This window comes from Thunnus maccoyii, chromosome 13 (assembly GCF_910596095.1).
Source record: "Thunnus maccoyii chromosome 13, fThuMac1.1, whole genome shotgun sequence".
Taxonomy (NCBI): Eukaryota; Metazoa; Chordata; class Actinopteri; order Scombriformes; family Scombridae; genus Thunnus; species Thunnus maccoyii.
In genome coordinates, this window is record NC_056545.1 from 27,638,660 (window position 1) to 27,656,535 (window position 17,876).

The 17,876-nt window shown below is 39.4% G+C and overlaps 2 protein-coding genes across 4 annotated transcripts; one reads left to right on the forward strand and one right to left on the reverse strand.

The window, feature by feature from the left end:
- Positions 1–941: 941 nt before the first annotated feature.
- Positions 942–9,549, reverse strand: ei24 (EI24 autophagy associated transmembrane protein). The gene is made up of 11 exons (XM_042430546.1): positions 9,450–9,549; positions 7,991–8,127; positions 6,655–6,800; positions 5,921–5,981; positions 5,494–5,560; positions 5,285–5,409; positions 3,918–4,037; positions 3,271–3,382; positions 3,065–3,176; positions 2,455–2,529; positions 942–2,371 (listed from the first exon to the last, which is right to left on the reverse strand). Exons 2-11 carry the CDS (start codon positions 8,030–8,032, stop codon positions 2,209–2,211), a joined length of 1,023 nt encoding a protein of 340 aa, XP_042286480.1. The 5' UTR covers positions 8,033–8,127; positions 9,450–9,549; the 3' UTR covers positions 942–2,208.
- An 83-nt stretch (positions 9,550–9,632) lies between these two features.
- On the forward strand, positions 9,633–17,799 carry LOC121909815 (beta-galactosidase-1-like protein 2). 3 transcript variants are annotated; one of them, XM_042430542.1, is made up of 20 exons: positions 9,633–9,705; positions 10,281–10,426; positions 11,060–11,245; positions 11,331–11,399; positions 11,872–11,967; positions 12,404–12,512; positions 12,601–12,693; positions 12,799–12,880; positions 12,962–13,026; positions 13,140–13,224; positions 14,183–14,320; positions 14,511–14,591; positions 14,678–14,787; positions 14,886–15,032; positions 16,254–16,325; positions 16,445–16,523; positions 16,626–16,713; positions 16,788–16,899; positions 16,995–17,111; positions 17,571–17,799. In XM_042430542.1, exons 2-20 carry the CDS (start codon positions 10,335–10,337, stop codon positions 17,655–17,657), a joined length of 1,908 nt encoding a protein of 635 aa, XP_042286476.1. In that variant the 5' UTR covers positions 9,633–9,705; positions 10,281–10,334; the 3' UTR covers positions 17,658–17,799. The 3 variants fall into 3 exon arrangements, with proteins under 3 accessions (XP_042286476.1, XP_042286475.1, XP_042286477.1); XM_042430541.1 differs by having other exon boundaries at positions 9,633–10,426; XM_042430543.1 differs by lacking the exons at positions 16,626–16,713; positions 17,571–17,799 and having other exon boundaries at positions 9,633–10,426; positions 16,995–17,086.
- The last annotated feature ends 77 nt before the right edge of the window (positions 17,800–17,876 follow it).

Below are 17,876 nucleotides of genomic sequence, written 5' to 3' on the forward strand. Positions count from 1 at the left end.
TTTATTGGTTGAGCGTCGGTCAAAAGTAATGCCACATAAATCTGATTGGTTCATTGCTTGTCATTCAACTTGAGTTCCCCACTTTGCCGCTGTAGTGTAGTGACGTGTCCTTAGTGAGGAGAGGCGAGGTGTCGCCCCCTTCTGGCTCAAAACTCATGCAACAATCAAATTTCATGTTATTTCGGTGGTTCCACTTCATGAAATGCATAGATACAAAAACGGAAGGAAAACAGCAAATATAAACAGTTAATAACTATATGACAATGTAACATTAACAACAATTGATTCAATAGTATAAAAGCAATCATTTCTAGTCTAGTTAGAGGAATATACTGCAGGACATAAAGTCTGCAGTCTCAACAGTGCTCCTTAGTTAATCTGTCACCTGTTAGCAAATGTAAGAGGCTACACAACATACTGTATGTTTCTGAAAGTACATTTTGAGTGGAGGAAAATAATAACACTTTGTAGTTGTTCATTTACAAAAATAAGAGGTGTGCTGTCTGTTTCTTCTTGGGATCAGATCAGACTGTTTTTCCAGTAACCAGGCAGTGCAAACTTCACGAAGTGACCATCATAAGATTCACCATGTCATCATGTAAATTAATTTCATGCTGCAACATAGATTTTGTGTACTTAACATGTATTGTGGATTGCACACCCACAATATCTGCTTAGTTTACAGTGAATGGCACAGATTTATTTTAAGTCGGGGATAAATGTAATACATTACACATATCAAATTTAATCACCTCCAGTTAAAACATTAATTCTTCTTTTTGTATATGAATTGCTTTTTCAGTGTGACCATCATTTATGTGTGGTCTTACACCAACTCTAACTGCCCTCCTCCCATCTTCTACATCTTTTCACTGCTGAATTTGAAACGTCCCGTCAAGTCCTCCCCACGGTAGCAAAACCCTGAACACAGTGATCAAATATTGAATACTGACCAATTTTATTGAAATTAGACATATTACTTTTACAAAACCTCACTCACAAATATCAGTCAGCACAAACACTTTGCTCCTCTTACAATAATTACACACCGTTTCAAAATTGTGGCCCCTCCCCAGGGCCATGAGCTCTGATGAGTGAGAGACAGAGAAGGTGGTGACAGGGGTCATTGCATGTTGGAAGGACATTCAGGATGTATTAATATTATATACAGCACAAAAAGCAAACAGCTGACTATCTTTAGGGACCAGTTATATTTGCTTCAGCTCTCTGGGGGGAAACTAGAGCAAGCAGGTCGAGGCTGATCACATATTTGTCAAGATATAAAGAGTTGAACTCCTCTCTATATTGCAGAGCTTAGCTTTTGTAGTGGTTGAAGTGAAATAAACAAAACATAGATGCAGCAATTTGGCAGTGTCATCTCACCTATCAACTACTAAATTCACACAGACTGAAAACACTTAGACAGCTTTTCGGTTGCTGGTGTCACCTTGTGATTTGCAACATGTTCACTGGACAATGGAGTGAGATTTTAATTTGGGATGAGACACCAAGCAAATCTCTCATAAGCACATGACAAGAGTGACACTGTTATTTGGTTTCCATTACTAAAGGTCACCAATCCTTTTTTATAGCAGCTCCTGGACTCATTTGTAAATTCTCCTAAAAACACAGCTCTTAAAGAATAAAAAAGCCTCCCTTTTTTAACTGTACAAGGTCATTCTTGGAACTGCTAGGACATCATTTGACAGAGAAACATATTCATGTGCAGGAAAGCATTCAATCTGTGAGGAAGGAATGTGACTTGCAACATCAAGAAAACACGTACTGTAGGTAAAACAAGACTGTGCTTTGCTCCTTAATGCAAACAAGCCCCTTCAAAGTTAAAAAAATTCCTTCGTTTAGCCACAAGTTTGTTTAAACATTGAAACTACATGATGTCTTGTGCTGTCATTTATTAAAGGAGAGTCACTCAAATGGCACATTATACAAAAAAAAAAAAAAAATTCACAAAAGAAAACAAGTCGAGAGCTGAGTATATAATGTGTTTTGAGTGTGAGGCACAGGGCAGTCAATTTGTGTGTCACACTGAAAATGTGTGTGGTGGGTGCAGCAAATGAATAATCAAAGGGCCAGAGATTATATTAAAAACATGTCCTAAACCGCATACCATCCCATAAGGGAAATCCTGGAAGAATCACTTTGTCACGTTGAGTGAAGCCACGCATCGATCTCCTTCAAGTGGGTCCATCACTGGGTGGGCAGAAGTCTCTGTCGGGACGGGGAGGTGTGGGGGGATGACAGCCTCTCTGAGGAGGTGGACGATGTCAGGGAGGACTGCAGGTGGACCGTCTTGTGGAAAAGCTTGTTGCTGATCAGCACAACCAGGGAGAAGAGACGCAGCTGGAAGTGGCTGAGAGATTGGAAAACGTGATCAGTGACTCACGCAGTGAACAAAACCATTAAAAAAAAAAGTTGACTTTATGTAACACTTACTACAGCTTTGTTGGTGTCTTGGCCTCATTAGCGCTGATGATGAACAGAGGAAAGAGGATAGAGAACAAGCAGCCACTAATTGGAAAGAAAAGAACAAAAACATGACATATAGTAAATGCAGTAAAGCATATGCTACATTTTGGCTGTATTTTTCAAAACTGGTCCTGTCAGTGCAGAAATACCTTTTGACTTGAGACAGGATGTGACCCTGGTGATGATTCTAGTGAAATGCTGCTGTCCAGTATTTGGAGGAGTATTTATTTATTTTTAATCCCATAGATTTGAGGTCATAAACTCAAAGTTCGCTTTAACTTATTAGACCCATCTATGATAACACTTAGCTTTCCTAATTTCCATCATAAAAACAGATGTTGGACTTGAGTGGAGCTGAAACAATATGACACAACACAAGTAACTATGGTAACTGTTTCTATGATGATAATAATGTGTAAAAGCCACCTGTAGGGCAGTTGGAAAATAGACCTTACATACAGATTCACACTTTAATTTTAAATAAATGTCAGAAGTAAAACTGCAGTGCAAATGATGATTATTTTCATTATGAATGAACAAGATATATCATATTTTCTTGCTTAATTAGCAGTCTTACCTGATGATGTATGAGGAGGGCAGGGCGGTCAGCAGAGCCATGGGCAAACCAAAGCCGAAGTAATAGGGCCAGTTCCTCTCAATGTTGGACAGCCGTTGGTGCATCTCAATGCCTAAAACAAACATTAACAGCCACAATGATTTGTTTGAGTTGTACGTTCATTTCACACGATTTATTTTGGTTTGGAAAGTTAAGGAGTATCTCACCATGGTTGAACCAGCGATACTCAAAGCAGTACAGGGAGTAGAGCAGAGACATGTGGAGGAGGCTGACCATCTGTCCAATGGCATCAATGGGGAATAGGCTAACGATCATACCCTAGAGGATGATGAAAACACATGAGAAACAGTTCAATCGACCAAAACTGCACTGAGAGAGCAATTACAAATGAATACTGGACCAAGTTCAGATGCAAAAAGTCTTCAAAACAAGTAACAACGGCCATCTTCACCGGTTTCTGAAACAATGTCTGGGTAAATAAAATAAATAAATAAATAACCCCACCAAGTGTGACACCAGTCTTATATATACTTTGAACATTCTCTGAATTGACTTGGGAGTCTAGAATGGGATTGTTTCTCTTGCTTGCTTGACATGCTGGAGATGATGCTACTTATAGCTGCTGTTCTGATTGACCAATTGCATTCAGTTCAATTAGGCATCTTGGACCACAGTTTATGAACAGCATGACTTTGTGACTCATTCAGAAAAGCAAACATTTGGTGAATCTGGGCCTACAGTGTCAGACCACAACAGCAACTTTACTGTATCTGTTCAACTCAAGCATCCTGTCTGAGGACTGTGAGGAGAATCAGATATAGTTCTGGGTAAATGCACACCAGGCAGGGAGTACCTGAATGAGGAAGAGTGCCTGGAGGAGGAGGTTAAAGAGCATGTCTGCGATGATCTTACTGACGCTGGGGAACGGCTGCGCTTTACAGCCAGACACTTCAAATGCTAGGTCAGCTATATCCTGCAACAGAGAATAACAACACACTGATATCTTTATCTGCATTTCACCAGCCAGACTGCAACAATGAATATGAAATAAACACTACAAATAACAGGGTTTGGAACACAAGTGTCTTCTGCATTGCAACAGCAGTATGAGACGTCAGTCTGAAAAGCCTCTTATGCTTGTGTGAGCTGTAATTACAACCGTGACTATAAACACAAAGTGGTTTCTGTATGATGAATTCATTTTTTATAATAATAACAATATTACAATATGTATTCAGTACTATTTTGTCCTGATCCTCCCACATAAAAGCACTGAGAAAAGTCCAAAATAGATTTCCATCGACCTTTATAAAGCAACAAGTCTGAGTTTCAGACTAATTCACACACTGCTGTGTATGTTGTTGTGTCTGCAGATGCTTCAAAGATAAAGACATCCAGCAATGCCTCATTGTTTCATACCAGTGTTTGAATTTACGTGGGAGCAAGGGAGAGCTTAGCTGCCCTAAAAGAGATCTGAGTTCCCCGGTAGCAACAAAAGTTTGAGGAGGTCTTGGAATGTTGCAATGAATGTTGTAAGAAATACATTAAATCCTGTCCTGTGCATTAAAGCTGAGTTTCCCCTCTGAAGTCTTTACTACTCTTCCTGACACACACACACACCTCTGTGAAGCAGCTTTCTCCTTTATCTCAAACAAAAACTACATTTCTGAATAAAATGGTTGTAGGGAACATCCTCCCATAGTGATTTTTCCATGTCCATGATAAATTCGTCATGTAGAAACATGCCAAAAAATCTCAATAATTGGTGAGTTTCATTTTTTCATTTCTCTTTGTGATATATGATATTAGAGGCAGCGATAGACTAATAGTGTCTCCCTCCCCTCCTGAAACTGTTCATGGTTCTTACAGGTTTTTTATGACTGATTTATTGCATCTGAAACACTGATCTGACCAGGGAATAAGCTTGGAATGTAAATTAACTATTGTATTTTAGCTATATATAGCTATACCAGCTATATGTTGTTGCTTTTGTTTATATGTAGGCTATGCTTTTAGCCCAACCACTGAGAGAACATCTCCCGCAGCTTTGGACAGCGTGTCACAAAAGCCACTAAAGACTGTTGAAGAGGATGCAATTTTGATCATGTCTGCGGATACGACATCAGACTGTGCGGTGGGATCTATGCATTAATGTTCCATCTTGTTTGATTTTATAAAAAGGCATCATGTCATTACAGTGTAGCAATAGCAGCCCCTGACCTGGAACCAGATGGCATTGACTATCTTGCTGAGGACGAACAGAGGGAGAACCCAGAGAGCGCTGAAGACGGAGGTCAGGATGAACTCTAACCAGGACCACACGCTGCCATGGAGAGAGGGGTCACCTGGAGCAAAAACAGCTTGTTGACTGACAAGTTTTTGCCACAAGCCAGAGAACCTGCCTCTGGTTCACTAGCAGCCATACATACCGATGATTTTTGCTGTGAGAGCCTGCAGCAGTGGGATAAACACCCGGTAGAAGAGAAACAGACTGAGCTGGAAAGAAAACAAAATGCTTTAGTTATAGTTCGTGGCAATATGTTGAAATATGTACTTCAGAACAAATTGAGTGAGATGCCTAAATGTTCTGTTTAACACTCATCACTGAACAGTGCTTCTCCACACAAGAAGGTTGTCTATCAGGTATTTAAGCAGATTTTGTTATATAAGTAATAGTTTACTAAGCAAGGATTTTACTGACATTTACAAGATGGGTTTACTCTTAATATTATACAGAAGCTAAAAGAAAACTCTGGGACAACACATTAGAACTCAGGGGCAGTATTAATATTGAACTTACTCTCAGTAATGTATGAGTGAAGAGGTTTTACTGTAACAGTAGGCAAAACATCTTACCCAGAACACTCCTCCATTCCAGGCACAGCACTGAAAAATCCTGCTGGCTACTTTGGGGTCACTGAAAGATAAAGTAATAACAACCATGGCCATCATTGTTGATGATAAATGGGGTAGTCTGGTTTCAGTTTAGTGTTACTTTTACTTTTCCAATGTAACCAGAGTCAGACAAACTTGTGGATGCTTTAAGCATGTCTCTCTTTACAAATTGAGGATATTTGGAACAATAGATAGCAGGTCCATTCAAATGAGGATATACACTGTTAGATCTGCGCAGATTCAAGACTGCTCCAATTAAGCAACATGTTGTAATTTACATATTTATTAAGAGTACTCCATCAATTTAGCATTGCGCTCGTATAACATTGTCAGACTCGCAATGAACAGAAAAAATAAAAACAATCAAACTCAATGCAGCAGAGCCAGAGAGATTGTCCTTTTCCTTCCATGCATTCTTCCTCCTTGTCAAAACCCAACATTAATTACAATACATCTAAACTCCATTTGCTTGACTGTACAGATTCAATTACAAGCTGTGACAAGAGATGAGGAGCTAAGCTTTTAAGTGCACAGTATTAAGTTGCATTCTCAGCCTTTTAGAAGAGTAGCTATCAATCCCCTAAAGAGCAATGACATATGCAGACAGAGGCATAAAACATACTATTATTGTTATTTAGCCTGAGTCAGACAACGGTAGCACTGCAACTAAAATATGTAGCTTTTTTCTGGCCTACTTGTCTGGTTTGCGCTCCTCACTCTGTGCCCGTCTCTGTGCCAGGGCCCCGCTAGCCCTTCTCCTCCGCTGCTCTTCCCTTTTCTGCTGGATGCGGGCATCCAGCTTGGAGATTGTTCCAATCCCCAATATGGAGTCCTTGATCCCCTGGAGAGTGAGAGAGAATACACATAACTTTGTAAGATGACCTCTGTAGTGGAGCCTTGAAATGTCACAGTGAGCGCTTGCTGTACACAAGAATGAGGCGTACACAGATCCTGTTAACAATATTTTAGTTGGTTCTGGTTATGTTATAACAATATCACGATGACCACAGTATTTCTTCTTGACAAGCTGGAAATCCCTCCGAAACAACATGTGGACTATCTCTCAATAAAATCCCATATAACTGAAGTCTAAGACACTGCCAACACAGAGGCTATTTAGTAAAATGCTTCACCACACACACTCACCTTTCCTCTGTCCAACCTACTTAAAATATAATAATATTAAAAACATCCATGCCAACTATGTTAAGGGAGAAGCCTTCAGCATATTAGAGGTAGATAATCATGACACTCAAGGTGACTGTTGGCCTAATATTGATCCATGGCTACTGTACAGCATTTAATGAAAGTCTTTCCTGACATCAGGTAGCAGTGAGACACTGTTAATGGGGTAACGAAAGAGATATCTGGAAGTATTGCAGACAAATTATCTTTGAACGCTTTTGGTGTAAAGCCAGGATTCATTCAAGCTGATGGTACACAATGATAAAGTTCAAGGTGATGAATAGAAAACGGAGTTCATCCATCGTCATTTGTCCTGGAAAAAGTGCACTGCATCCTCAGAGGACTTGTGTGATGACATTTATCCTTAATACACAGAGAATGTGATGTTCTATTTTTTAAAAGAATTTCTGTTTGACACTATAAAAAATATTTAACATTATAGGCTTCACAAATCTAGCATTTACTGCAGAGATACTGTATTCAAGTGATTTATGTTGTGCAAGTATTACTTTTATTGTTTTCACTCCCCTTTGTTCTGAATATATGCCACCTGTTATCTTGTCTGTATAGGGATTCATGTCTTTCTTTTTCCTATCAGTTTTTAATGCTTATCTATATGTAAGTTTGTTAGTTGGACACATGTCAATAAAATTACAATTATAATTACAATTTTTAATATACTTATCTGAACAACAAACACACCTACAGATGTTTCTCTGACATTTCGAAATAAAGCTGAATGGGTCCATTATTTGAAATCCGGATCCGTTTCACTGTCCGTGAACTACACACTTGTGCCTCGTGTCATAGCTTGTGTGTGAGTACAGTGTGTGTGTGTCTGCTGACCGTCGCAACATTGCGGAGGAAGGCCCTGACGCTGTCTGTCATCTCTGGACCAGCTGCAGATCCATCAACTGCAGAAGGAGGGGGGGCTGGTGACCTGGTGGTCAGCTGTCATGGCAGGAAGAGGCTCACCCAGTAACCTGCCACAATCCAAAACCCAGCAAACAAAGTGAGGACAGGAGCAAGCAGCAAATCACAAAAATCTAAGTCAGATCTAAACAGCAGATTCCTCACTTTGAATATGATTGCTTGGAGAATTTTCTTGCAATGTAAGTTTGATTGTGTTAACTAAATTTTTCCACTCTATACAATCTTTACTCAGTAGTAGAAATGAGCGCATTTGTACAAAATAATCACCCTACATGCTTTAAAGAGTTAAAAAAAATCTGCCCTATAAATTCTCTGACATAAGCAAGAGTAATCTTGGCATCTCTACATTTGTTTTTTTTCACAGTTTTTTCTCTAAAAAGTTGTTCCTGTACAAGCATCAAACCCTCTAGTATCATGTTGTTATAATGTTACTACAGTTCACAATGAGTTACATACATGACAAAAACTCATTTGGCATTACTGACACAGCATAACAAACAACTGTCACACTTGATTTATTTGGTAGCCATTTTGTGCTCATTCATATTTGGTATACATTTATCTGTGTCTAAAAATACCAAACCAACCCGACAACTTCCGATAAAAAGTTCACGCTAATGGGAGTTTCCTCATTTCTTTCTGACATGTTGGTTCACTGTTTTTTACGTTTTAAAGTCTTTCCTCTGTCCTACGCAGCATGCTGTATGGTCCCTTGGGATGAAAATAAGTTGAATTTACAGAACATGAAGGAAAAGCACAAACTACTTAACTTACCAGCGTCATTAATACTGTAAAAAGGAGGTCTAACAGGAAATTGAAATTAGAAAAGCACAGCTGATGCCTGTTTATTAAATTATACTTTTGTCATATATTTGTAAGAAACCCCTGACTTTGTAACGTTATCTAACAACACTGCGACCTCCCTCATTCTTAAACGGCCTGACTCTCGGTCAGTTATACATGATATATAAATTTTGTGAACATGGTGAAGGTGAAGCATTTATTTTCCTGTTCAAACTGTTTGTGTGAGTTAACGTTAGCAGGCTGACTCAGTGGGTTAGCTCAGATAGCGAACACTCAGTGTTAGCTGGCTCTCTCTGGCCTGTCGAAAAGTCTTAACAGTTTGATATCTGAGGACACTATCTTTGTTCTCCTTTGCAGTCTGGTCAGCATGATTCCTCTGGTTTCATAAACAGTGACTTTCGGTGGTTTGTTTAGTTAACTTAGTGCTCTGCTAGCTCGCCTGTCTGTGCTAGCTAACTGTTAACGCTGAACAACTAATTTAACTGTTGTGTTTTTCGTCAAGACAACGCCTCAACACGCGAGTTAAGTCAGAGAGAAAGCACATAGTTAACCACAGTATCCTCCTTACCTCATGCGACAGGCTCAGTGTTATACTAACTTCGTCAATTATGTCTTTTCCCCCCTTTATGTGACAACAACAACACCAAACAGACACCACCACCAGCCAGGGCCGTGGAAAACATATTGCGCAAGCTCCAAATTCTAAGGAACATGGGAAGTGTAGTCCTTCTCTTCGGAGTCTCAAAGCGGGATGAGAAGAACATCTAATCTTTATTGTTTTTAACAGTGTAAAAACAACCACGGGAAACATTTGTGTATGCTATGTGTGTAAAATATATCATATGTATCCAATAGAGAATATAAGATATGTAGACTAGAGTGATATTTTGTTTCTTATGCACCATACGACAACATTAATCTTTGTTGTCAGTTCTGAACACAATCATGAACAGTTGGCTACAGAACACCTTTTTTCTTTCTTCTTTAATATGATGGGCAAGTTCAAAATAAACCATGCAATATTTAGAAAAATGTCACCCAGTATTGCAGTTTTTAGAGATGTTGATACAGTAGTTTGCTACAATAATTTTCCATAGGTTTACATTTTGATCACTTCTATAGACACTAGTCTACTCTTGAAGATAAGATAACATCAACTCTTTGTTGTTGTTTTAACTTTGTGTTTTAATAAATCAATGGCCAATTACTATCAGGAAAATATTGAATGTAGTCATCTTGAATTAAGGTCATCCTCACCTATACAATTTTTGCAAAATAACACCGACCCACATGCAAACCTTGTTAATGAGGTGTGTTGGATCACCATGGCTCTGCACAGGGGCACTCCCATGAGGCGGTGCGTTATTCATGCCAACATCATGCGTTCATCTGTGCTCAGATGCTGCTGTAAACTTAACCGGACTGTACTGGAAGGGATCCTGACATCCTATCGATGGTTGTCTTGAGGATAAGAAATGCGCACAAAAGGAAATATGCACTTATCTGCCTGTGCATTGCTGGCTTCATCATGTACAGATATCTCGGGTAAGTCAAGTTCTGACCAACTTGTTGTTGAATATGTTTCCATTAGAGCTACTTTGAGACTGTTTGTGCTTACTAATGTACCTTATAACAGTGAAATACAATGACCCGTTAATATAGCAATAGCAATAGCAAGCTCTTGTTTCTGCAGGGATATGGTTATACTGTTAGAGACAAAATGTGACTGTACTTAAAAATGTGATGAAAAAACCTAAAGGCATTGGGGTGTCACAGACACACTATAAAATACACTTTTATAGGAATATTACAGGCTATTGAGGCTCATATGAAGTGTAACAGTGTCACTGGATGCCACCATACGTCACACTGTATTAATTTCCCTTTAAGAAAATGAACAAAGAGTGACTTTAACTACAACATAATGGATGTTATATGAAGAAAAACATTTTAAATTAACATTTATTTTGTAAAAGTTGATACAAAGGGCTAATCCCCTCAGTTAAAGTCTATCTTGCCTCTAAATTCTGTTATGTTCCTGCTCCTTTGTGCTCATGTTTTCCAACGCAAGATGTCTGCAAATTCCTATCAAGCATGTCATGTGGTCAATTCAGGCACAATAGCCTATGTGCCATATTATGTGAGTGTGACACAAATAAACTACTACTCCTCTCCTAGCATGCCAGCAGGGGGACGGAGGATGAGCAGGAAAGTGGGCCTGAGCGCCAACTCGTCCCAGTTCACCCTGGAGGGAGAGCCTTTCCGCATCCTCGGGGGATCCATCCACTATTTCCGTGTGCCCAGGGCCTACTGGAGGGACCGCCTGATGAAAATGAAGGCCTGTGGCATCAACACCCTGACTACGTAGGAAAACTACTATGGATCCATTTTGTATCTCAAGCCTGGTCACCAGTTGAATGTTAACAGAGAACATCCTGCACCCTTGCAGGTACGTGCCGTGGAGTCTGCACCAGCCAGAGAGAGGGGTGTTCAACTTCCACACACAGCTGGATTTAGTGTAAGGAGTAGTGTGAATCTTACTTGACATGAATACAAAACACTCACACTGATTTTTTGCTTGTACAAGTGCTCTCTCAACATTAAACCAAACTCAGTACAATGCCACTTCAGAATGCAACCACCTTGCACCACCTCTCTAGCTGTTCTGACAGTATCACCTGCTCTAATGTGGGTTGGTAATACTCTTCCTTTCCTTCTCATCATCTAAGCCCCTGTGCTCAGGGGAGACGCTAGAGGCAGAGCGTCCCACCTGACAACAGTGGCATCTCCACAACAACAGCAACTTATCAAGCAATTAACGACACAGTGGTGATAAGTCAAGAGGGATGTAAGGCCTGAGCCTACCGCTGTTGTTGCCAAGCACATTTCACACTTCTCAAACAATGAGATATGGGTTCTCAGTCAGTCTAAACTTTGTGTTTCTGCAGATAGGAACTGCTTATTGATTGCTTTCTCTGTCTCTGTTTCAGAGCCTATATCAATCTTGCCGCTGAATTGGGATTGTGGGTGATTTTACGTCCAGGGCCTTACATTTCCTCTGAGCTGGATCTTGGAGGACTACCAAGGTAAGTCATGGTGGATTCTTAACTTTTTTGGGAAAAAATCTGATTTTGTGTGGTGAAACATAGATAACTGTACATAGAAATCCAGATTTTCTTGTGTAAGCTACATGTATGTATGAAAGCAAGATGTCAGTTTAAACTCAAAGCTTGTGCACTACTTTTTTCACTGAGCTCTGAATAGTTTATGTCCCTGAATAAATGCAATTAAGTTTTAAGTGAATTTAAAGCAGCAGCACAGAAGCCATTTGATCTGAACCACAAAGTACCATTTTTTTGTTGAGTGCAATCAGGGTGAAAAAGTCATATCTTGCTGTAAGGGAAGACTCGCCCAGTGTGTGTGAAGCTTTGTCCAGTATGTTCGACTTACTGTGCCCCCGTTGTTCTTGCAGCTCTGTGGCTTTAGTCACAACTAAGCACCTTGTTTTCTGTTTCTCTGCAGCTGGCTCCTCCGTGATGGCAGCATGAGACTGAGGACGACTTACCCAAGCTTCACTCAGGCTGTCAACACGTATTTTGACAAACTTATACCAAAAGTGGTTCCGTTGCAGGTAGCTTTTTGTCACTCGGCCTGAAAACAAGTCTGCGTGTAGCTGCAGCTACATTTAACTTAATAAAATGTTTGCTTGTGTTTTTTAGTTTAAGAAAGGGGGTCCTATCATTGCAGTGCAGGTTGAAAATGAATATGGATCATTTGCAAAAGATGAAAGTTACATGCTTTTCATTAAAGAGGTAATGTGATAAGGTTCCTTCGTTAAACAATCCTACGTGGACAAATACACATATACAAAACTGATCAGTCTGATGATGCTAATATCTTTTTGTTTTATTTTGAAGGCTTTACAGTCCAGAGGGATCAGTGAGCTTTTGTTCACATCAGACAACCACAACACATTAAAGTCGGGGGGTGTGGATGGAGGTGCAGTATTTATTATTAATACACACACATATACACACACACAGAGGTGCAGAGATTAGCTTGTGATCTCCTGTCTTGTAGCCATCAGATCAGTGAAGCTGCAGAAGCTAAATCACAGAGACATCCAGGATCTCAGTGCTATCCAGGTTTGTATCTCCCCCTTACAGTCTGAATCTGAGGGTGTCAAGTAGACACATGATTATATTGCCGGACAATTATCAGCGTAAGTTAATAGTTTGGATTGTTTTCTGTTTGTCAGCCCAACAGCCCCACCATGGTGATGGACTACTGGACTGGCTGGTATGATGTGTGGGGTAACCTCCACCATGTGCTCCCCCCAGAGGGTAAGGACGGTTCTCCTTGTTAGTGTTGGCTTTATAGATGAAACTGACACCTCTCTATCAATGCTTCCAGCCAGTGACCTTTGTTGCATATCATACCCTCTTTTCTCTCCACTCATTCCCTTCCTCTACTCTATCAATTATCTAAAAAAGGTGAAAATTATCCCCAAAAATCTGGGATACATTACAACCTATATGTGATGAAATGTCTGATATTTAGAATTGATGGTGTTTCCCCTGATCACAGCTATTTGAAAAGAGCCTAAATAAACTGCAGTTAAATTGTGTTTAGTTTGCATGTTTCATCCTTTCATGAATTGCTCACATTTCTTGATATCGTATATGCTGCCGAGCACATTTCATTTATTCTGAAGTTCTTCGCAAAGTTCTCCTCAGTCTAAATGTTGCTTGAGGCTTTTTGACAGACTCTTTGACAGACTTTTTTTCTTTCTTTTAATTTTTTTTTTTTTAGCAATTTTTGACACAAAATTTACAGATGTTGGTAAAATCCAATTCTGTGCCAAAACTGAATGAAGATCCAGAGTCACTTTTTGTCCTTTGTCATAGATTAAACCTCTGACATCTCTTCATCAAGTTTTTATTTTTAGCTTACCCAGTAGCCATATTTAACCTTAAGCCACTCTGAATTGCTGTAAACAAATGCTTTCAATCTCACGCTGTAGTTTGTTTTAGTTATATTTTCCTACCTCTTTGCTTTTTTGCATGAGAAACGCCAGCTTCACACCAACAATGTAAATTTACATGTAAATGTTAAACCCACTTTTGTAGCTCCTGATGAGAAGTCAGCAGAGGATTTAAAATATTTCAATGACCTGACTTAAAAACTGCATTAATAAGTTATTTGTAAGTTTTTTTTTCCACTGCAGGGATTCTAACACTTTGACACTATGTTTCATAGGAGTCACTTTGTTCATTGTCAACATGTTTAATTTCTTGTCAGATATGGTGTCCACTGTGAGAGAAATGCTGAGGAGAGGCATGTCTGTCAACCTCTACATGTTCCATGGAGGCTCAAGTTTTGGCTTCCTGAGCGGAGCTCTCACTGATCCTTCCTACAAAGCATTAGTCCCCAGCTATGGTTGGTTCCTCTGTGTCATGTGCATTGTCAAAAACAAACTAGTGGTGTCTTTGATGCAAATTTACAAAGATTTTATTATAATGATGAAGCACTCTTCCTGAATTGGAGAGGTTTCTTGCAGTCTACAGAACATTACCCTAAACAACCAGCAGATGGCAGCACATGATAGTTAATCTATGATGTTTGGCAGATTATGATGCTCCCTTGTCTGAAGCTGGGGAGTACACTCAAAAGTACCATCTCCTTAGGGATCTACTTTCTCGATTCAACAGTAAGTCAAACGATACATATAGATAACAATGAAGTATATGTGAGCATATGCTGTGACTGACTTCTTTGCCTGATCTTTCTGTGCAGGAGGGGAGAGTTTCCTGGACATGCCAGCCCTGCGTTACAGGGAGGCTTATGAACCAGCTATCATGTACCAGCACCTGTCCTTATGGGACGCTTTGAGCTTCACTGAGGGAGTATGTTTTTAGATGTAAGATTGTCTGCATACATGTGATGTATGGATTGATGCTTTCTGTCAAGGAGGTCAATTTAATTATTTCAGTTTTCTCTATAGCCATTTAAATCATCTAAGCCAGTAAACATGGAGAACCTACCTGTTAACAACAAGAATGGCCAGTCCTATGGATACACACTGTATGAGACCACTATCACCAGTGGAGGCTTATTGAAGTCTGGAGACAATGTGCGAGACCGTGCCCTTGTGAGTCATCACTGTACATGAAGGCATGATCTCACTCTTTCTGACCTTATGCATTAGGGTGGGTGTGGATGCTTGATTGCGTAATGTACAAATAATTTCATACATTATCTTTTTTGTAGTTGCTGAAACTAAACCAAAAGTTTAACATTAGTTTGACATTTTGTGAAATATGCTTATTTGCTTTCATGCTGAGAGTTAGATGAGAAGATTCATACCACTCTTTTCTCTGTTAAATATGAATATGAATAGCTTAGCTTAGCATAACAACTGGATGCAGGGGGTTAACAGCTAGCCTGGCTCTGTCCAAATGGTAAAAATCTGCCTATCAGCTCTTCTGAAGCTCATTAATTAATATGTTGTATCTTCTTTGTTATTCCAAGCAAAAATCCAAGTATAGAAATGACAAGTTGTGGTTTTATGGGGTGTTGCAAGTGAGAGAATTTCTTGGCCAGGTGCAGTGACTTCCTAAAGTCTTCTTGTCAGCGCCAGACTTCAGAGGAGACTTCAGATATGAGATATAATACATTAATTAATGAGCATTAGATGTGCTGGTAAACTGAAAACACAGTACTGCTGTGGTGCTGCATCATATGACGTATCAAGTGCTGCCCCTAGCACATAGGAAGCTGAAGGGCGTTGATATAGTAGTTACCTGGATGTTACTCCAGTACTATGAGTACATTGCGGGACAATAAAATGCCATGGGTGAGTTGCCTATTGTAGTTTTCTATTTTTGATTAATAATTTGAAAAATAATAATCTGAGCAGTGAGATTATGTCTTGAAAGCAGCAGATTAACCAACAATTAATTCATTTTTGCCTTGTAGATACAGACACAAGTGACATCGTTAAAACTACTATAAAAGAAAACAATAAACTAGTAAACAACGTCTTTAGTTGGGCCAACATTGTATTGAAGTACAAAACAGCTTTTTCTCTGAAAAAAAAGTGTTTTTTCAGGTCTGGCAAAGCTGGAAATAGGACAGTGGCGTGAAGTGTCACAGGGTGGCTCGTCAAACTATCCCCTTTATTTCAGTCATTGCTGTCAGTGGTCAGTCCATGTTGCTGTTACACAGTTCAGGAAATACAGCATATAGTGGATGTGAAAAAATGATGACTTAGTTAGCAAAATTAAATCTTTGAGATATTTCATTAAAATAAATGTGTATGTGTTATGTACAATGATATAATTTATTTGTCAGCAATTCTTTTCCTTCCTAGGTGTTTGTAGACAGAAGCTACATTGGCCTTTTCAAGCGCCAGAGCCTGGAGCTGGCAGTTCCTGATGGTAAGGTATGGCATCAAGTTGGACACTGAAAGGAAATGTCCAATAAACATCATTTGCATTTTTCAGTGCTATGTTGAGGTGTTGCCTCAAATTTCCAAAAGCATAAAAAGTGATAACCCTACAGGAACGGCGAACCCTAAGTTTATTGGTAGAGAACTGTGGACGAGTTCACCAGGGAAGAGACCTTGACAAACAACATAAAGGTGATCGACAGACAATACGCAGTTCATTGTTATTCTTGCTATTAAATCACTCAAGCACTCAGTGGATTGTGTACAAGCCAATTTTGATCTGTGTTATTGCAGGCCTCGTGGGAGACATTTTATTAAACAATATTCCCCTGCAGGATTTTACAATATTCAGCCTGGATATGAAACCCAGCTTTATTGATAGGTTTGTATGCTTTATTGAATATAAAGCACTGAATATCACTTTAATATTTCTGTAATAGCGTTTTCTTGTTTCAGTCTTTATCAGGCACCTTGGAAAACTCTCCCTGAAACTCCCAGCTTCCCAGGTTTTTTCATGGGGAGGCTGTTTGCATACGGGTATCCGAGTGACACATTTGTGAAGCTGCCAGTGAGTTTAAATGAAACGATTGATTTCTACACCATGTGCATGTTTCTGCATGTGTGTTTGTACGTGAACACATTTAATTGTCCCTGGGTCCATAGGGTTGGGAGAAAGGTGTTGTGTTTGTCAATGGGCTGAATCTGGGCCGCTACTGGTCCATTGGCCCCCAGCAGACTCTCTACCTACCTGGTCCCTTTCTCAACAGTGGAATCAACCAGGTGCACAAACCAGCACTTTTTAAAGGAATAGTTTGACATTTAAGGGAATAGCTAGCTTGGCCCCCCTCTGATGGTAACAAAGCCCACCAACCAGCACCAATAGAGCTCACTACTTAACACGTTTTATCTCATTTGTTTCATCCATGAACAACAACTTATCTTTTTTTACACTGTCCTTTTTTAAGTACGGATTGAGTCTTTATGCTACACTAAGCTAACTGGCTGCTGACTGTAGCTTCATATTTAACAGGCATGAAAGTTTTACCAACTTCTCAGTCAGAAAGCAAATGAGCATGATAGAATGTCAAACTATTCCTTTAAAACGTTTTTTCCCCTTGCATTACAATGCAAAAGATTAATTTTACATTTACTACATGTGAAAACACAATCAGATTTTACTCTAAGAACTCTAACTCTCTCTTCTTTGTCTCTCACATGTTTTCCGTAAAAATAAATAAGGTGATTGTGTTTGAAGAGCAAGAGGCTGACTACAAGGTCCAATTTGAGGACATGCCTGATCTCGGCATGGCAGCAGACATCCAGTGACTGTCATCATCTCCTGTATGGGCATTCTCTTTCTGTGTAAAATATGTGTACAAAGTACTCACCACATCAGGCTGAGTCTTTAAAGTTGAGGATAATATCAGTGTTGTTATATCATAGTTACTAATATAACACCTTGATCAAATCTCTACTGCGCATACATACACAGTACAAAAAACACATACAGCCAAATATTTAGCTACATCAACTTATCAATCAAAG

Excerpts from the sequence above, each read along its gene's own strand:
- ei24 (XM_042430546.1), bottom strand. The coding sequence starts at position 8,032 with ATGACAGACAGCGTCAGGGCCTTCCTCCGCAATGTTGCGACG. Across the intron at positions 4,038-5,284 it reads TCAATGCCATCTGGTTCCAG|GATATAGCTGACCTAGCATT; the intron begins GTCAGGGGCTGC and ends TCTCTGTTGCAG. Across the intron at positions 2,530-3,064 it reads CCCTCCTCATACATCATCAG|TGGCTGCTTGTTCTCTATCC; the intron begins GTAAGACTGCTA and ends CTTTCCAATTAG.
- LOC121909815 (XM_042430541.1), top strand. The coding sequence starts at position 10,335 with ATGGTTGTCTTGAGGATAAGAAATGCGCACAAAAGGAAATATGCACTT. Across the intron at positions 11,968-12,403 it reads GATCTTGGAGGACTACCAAG|CTGGCTCCTCCGTGATGGCA; the intron begins GTAAGTCATGGT and ends GTTTCTCTGCAG. Across the intron at positions 12,513-12,600 it reads CAAAAGTGGTTCCGTTGCAG|TTTAAGAAAGGGGGTCCTAT; the intron begins GTAGCTTTTTGT and ends TGTGTTTTTTAG.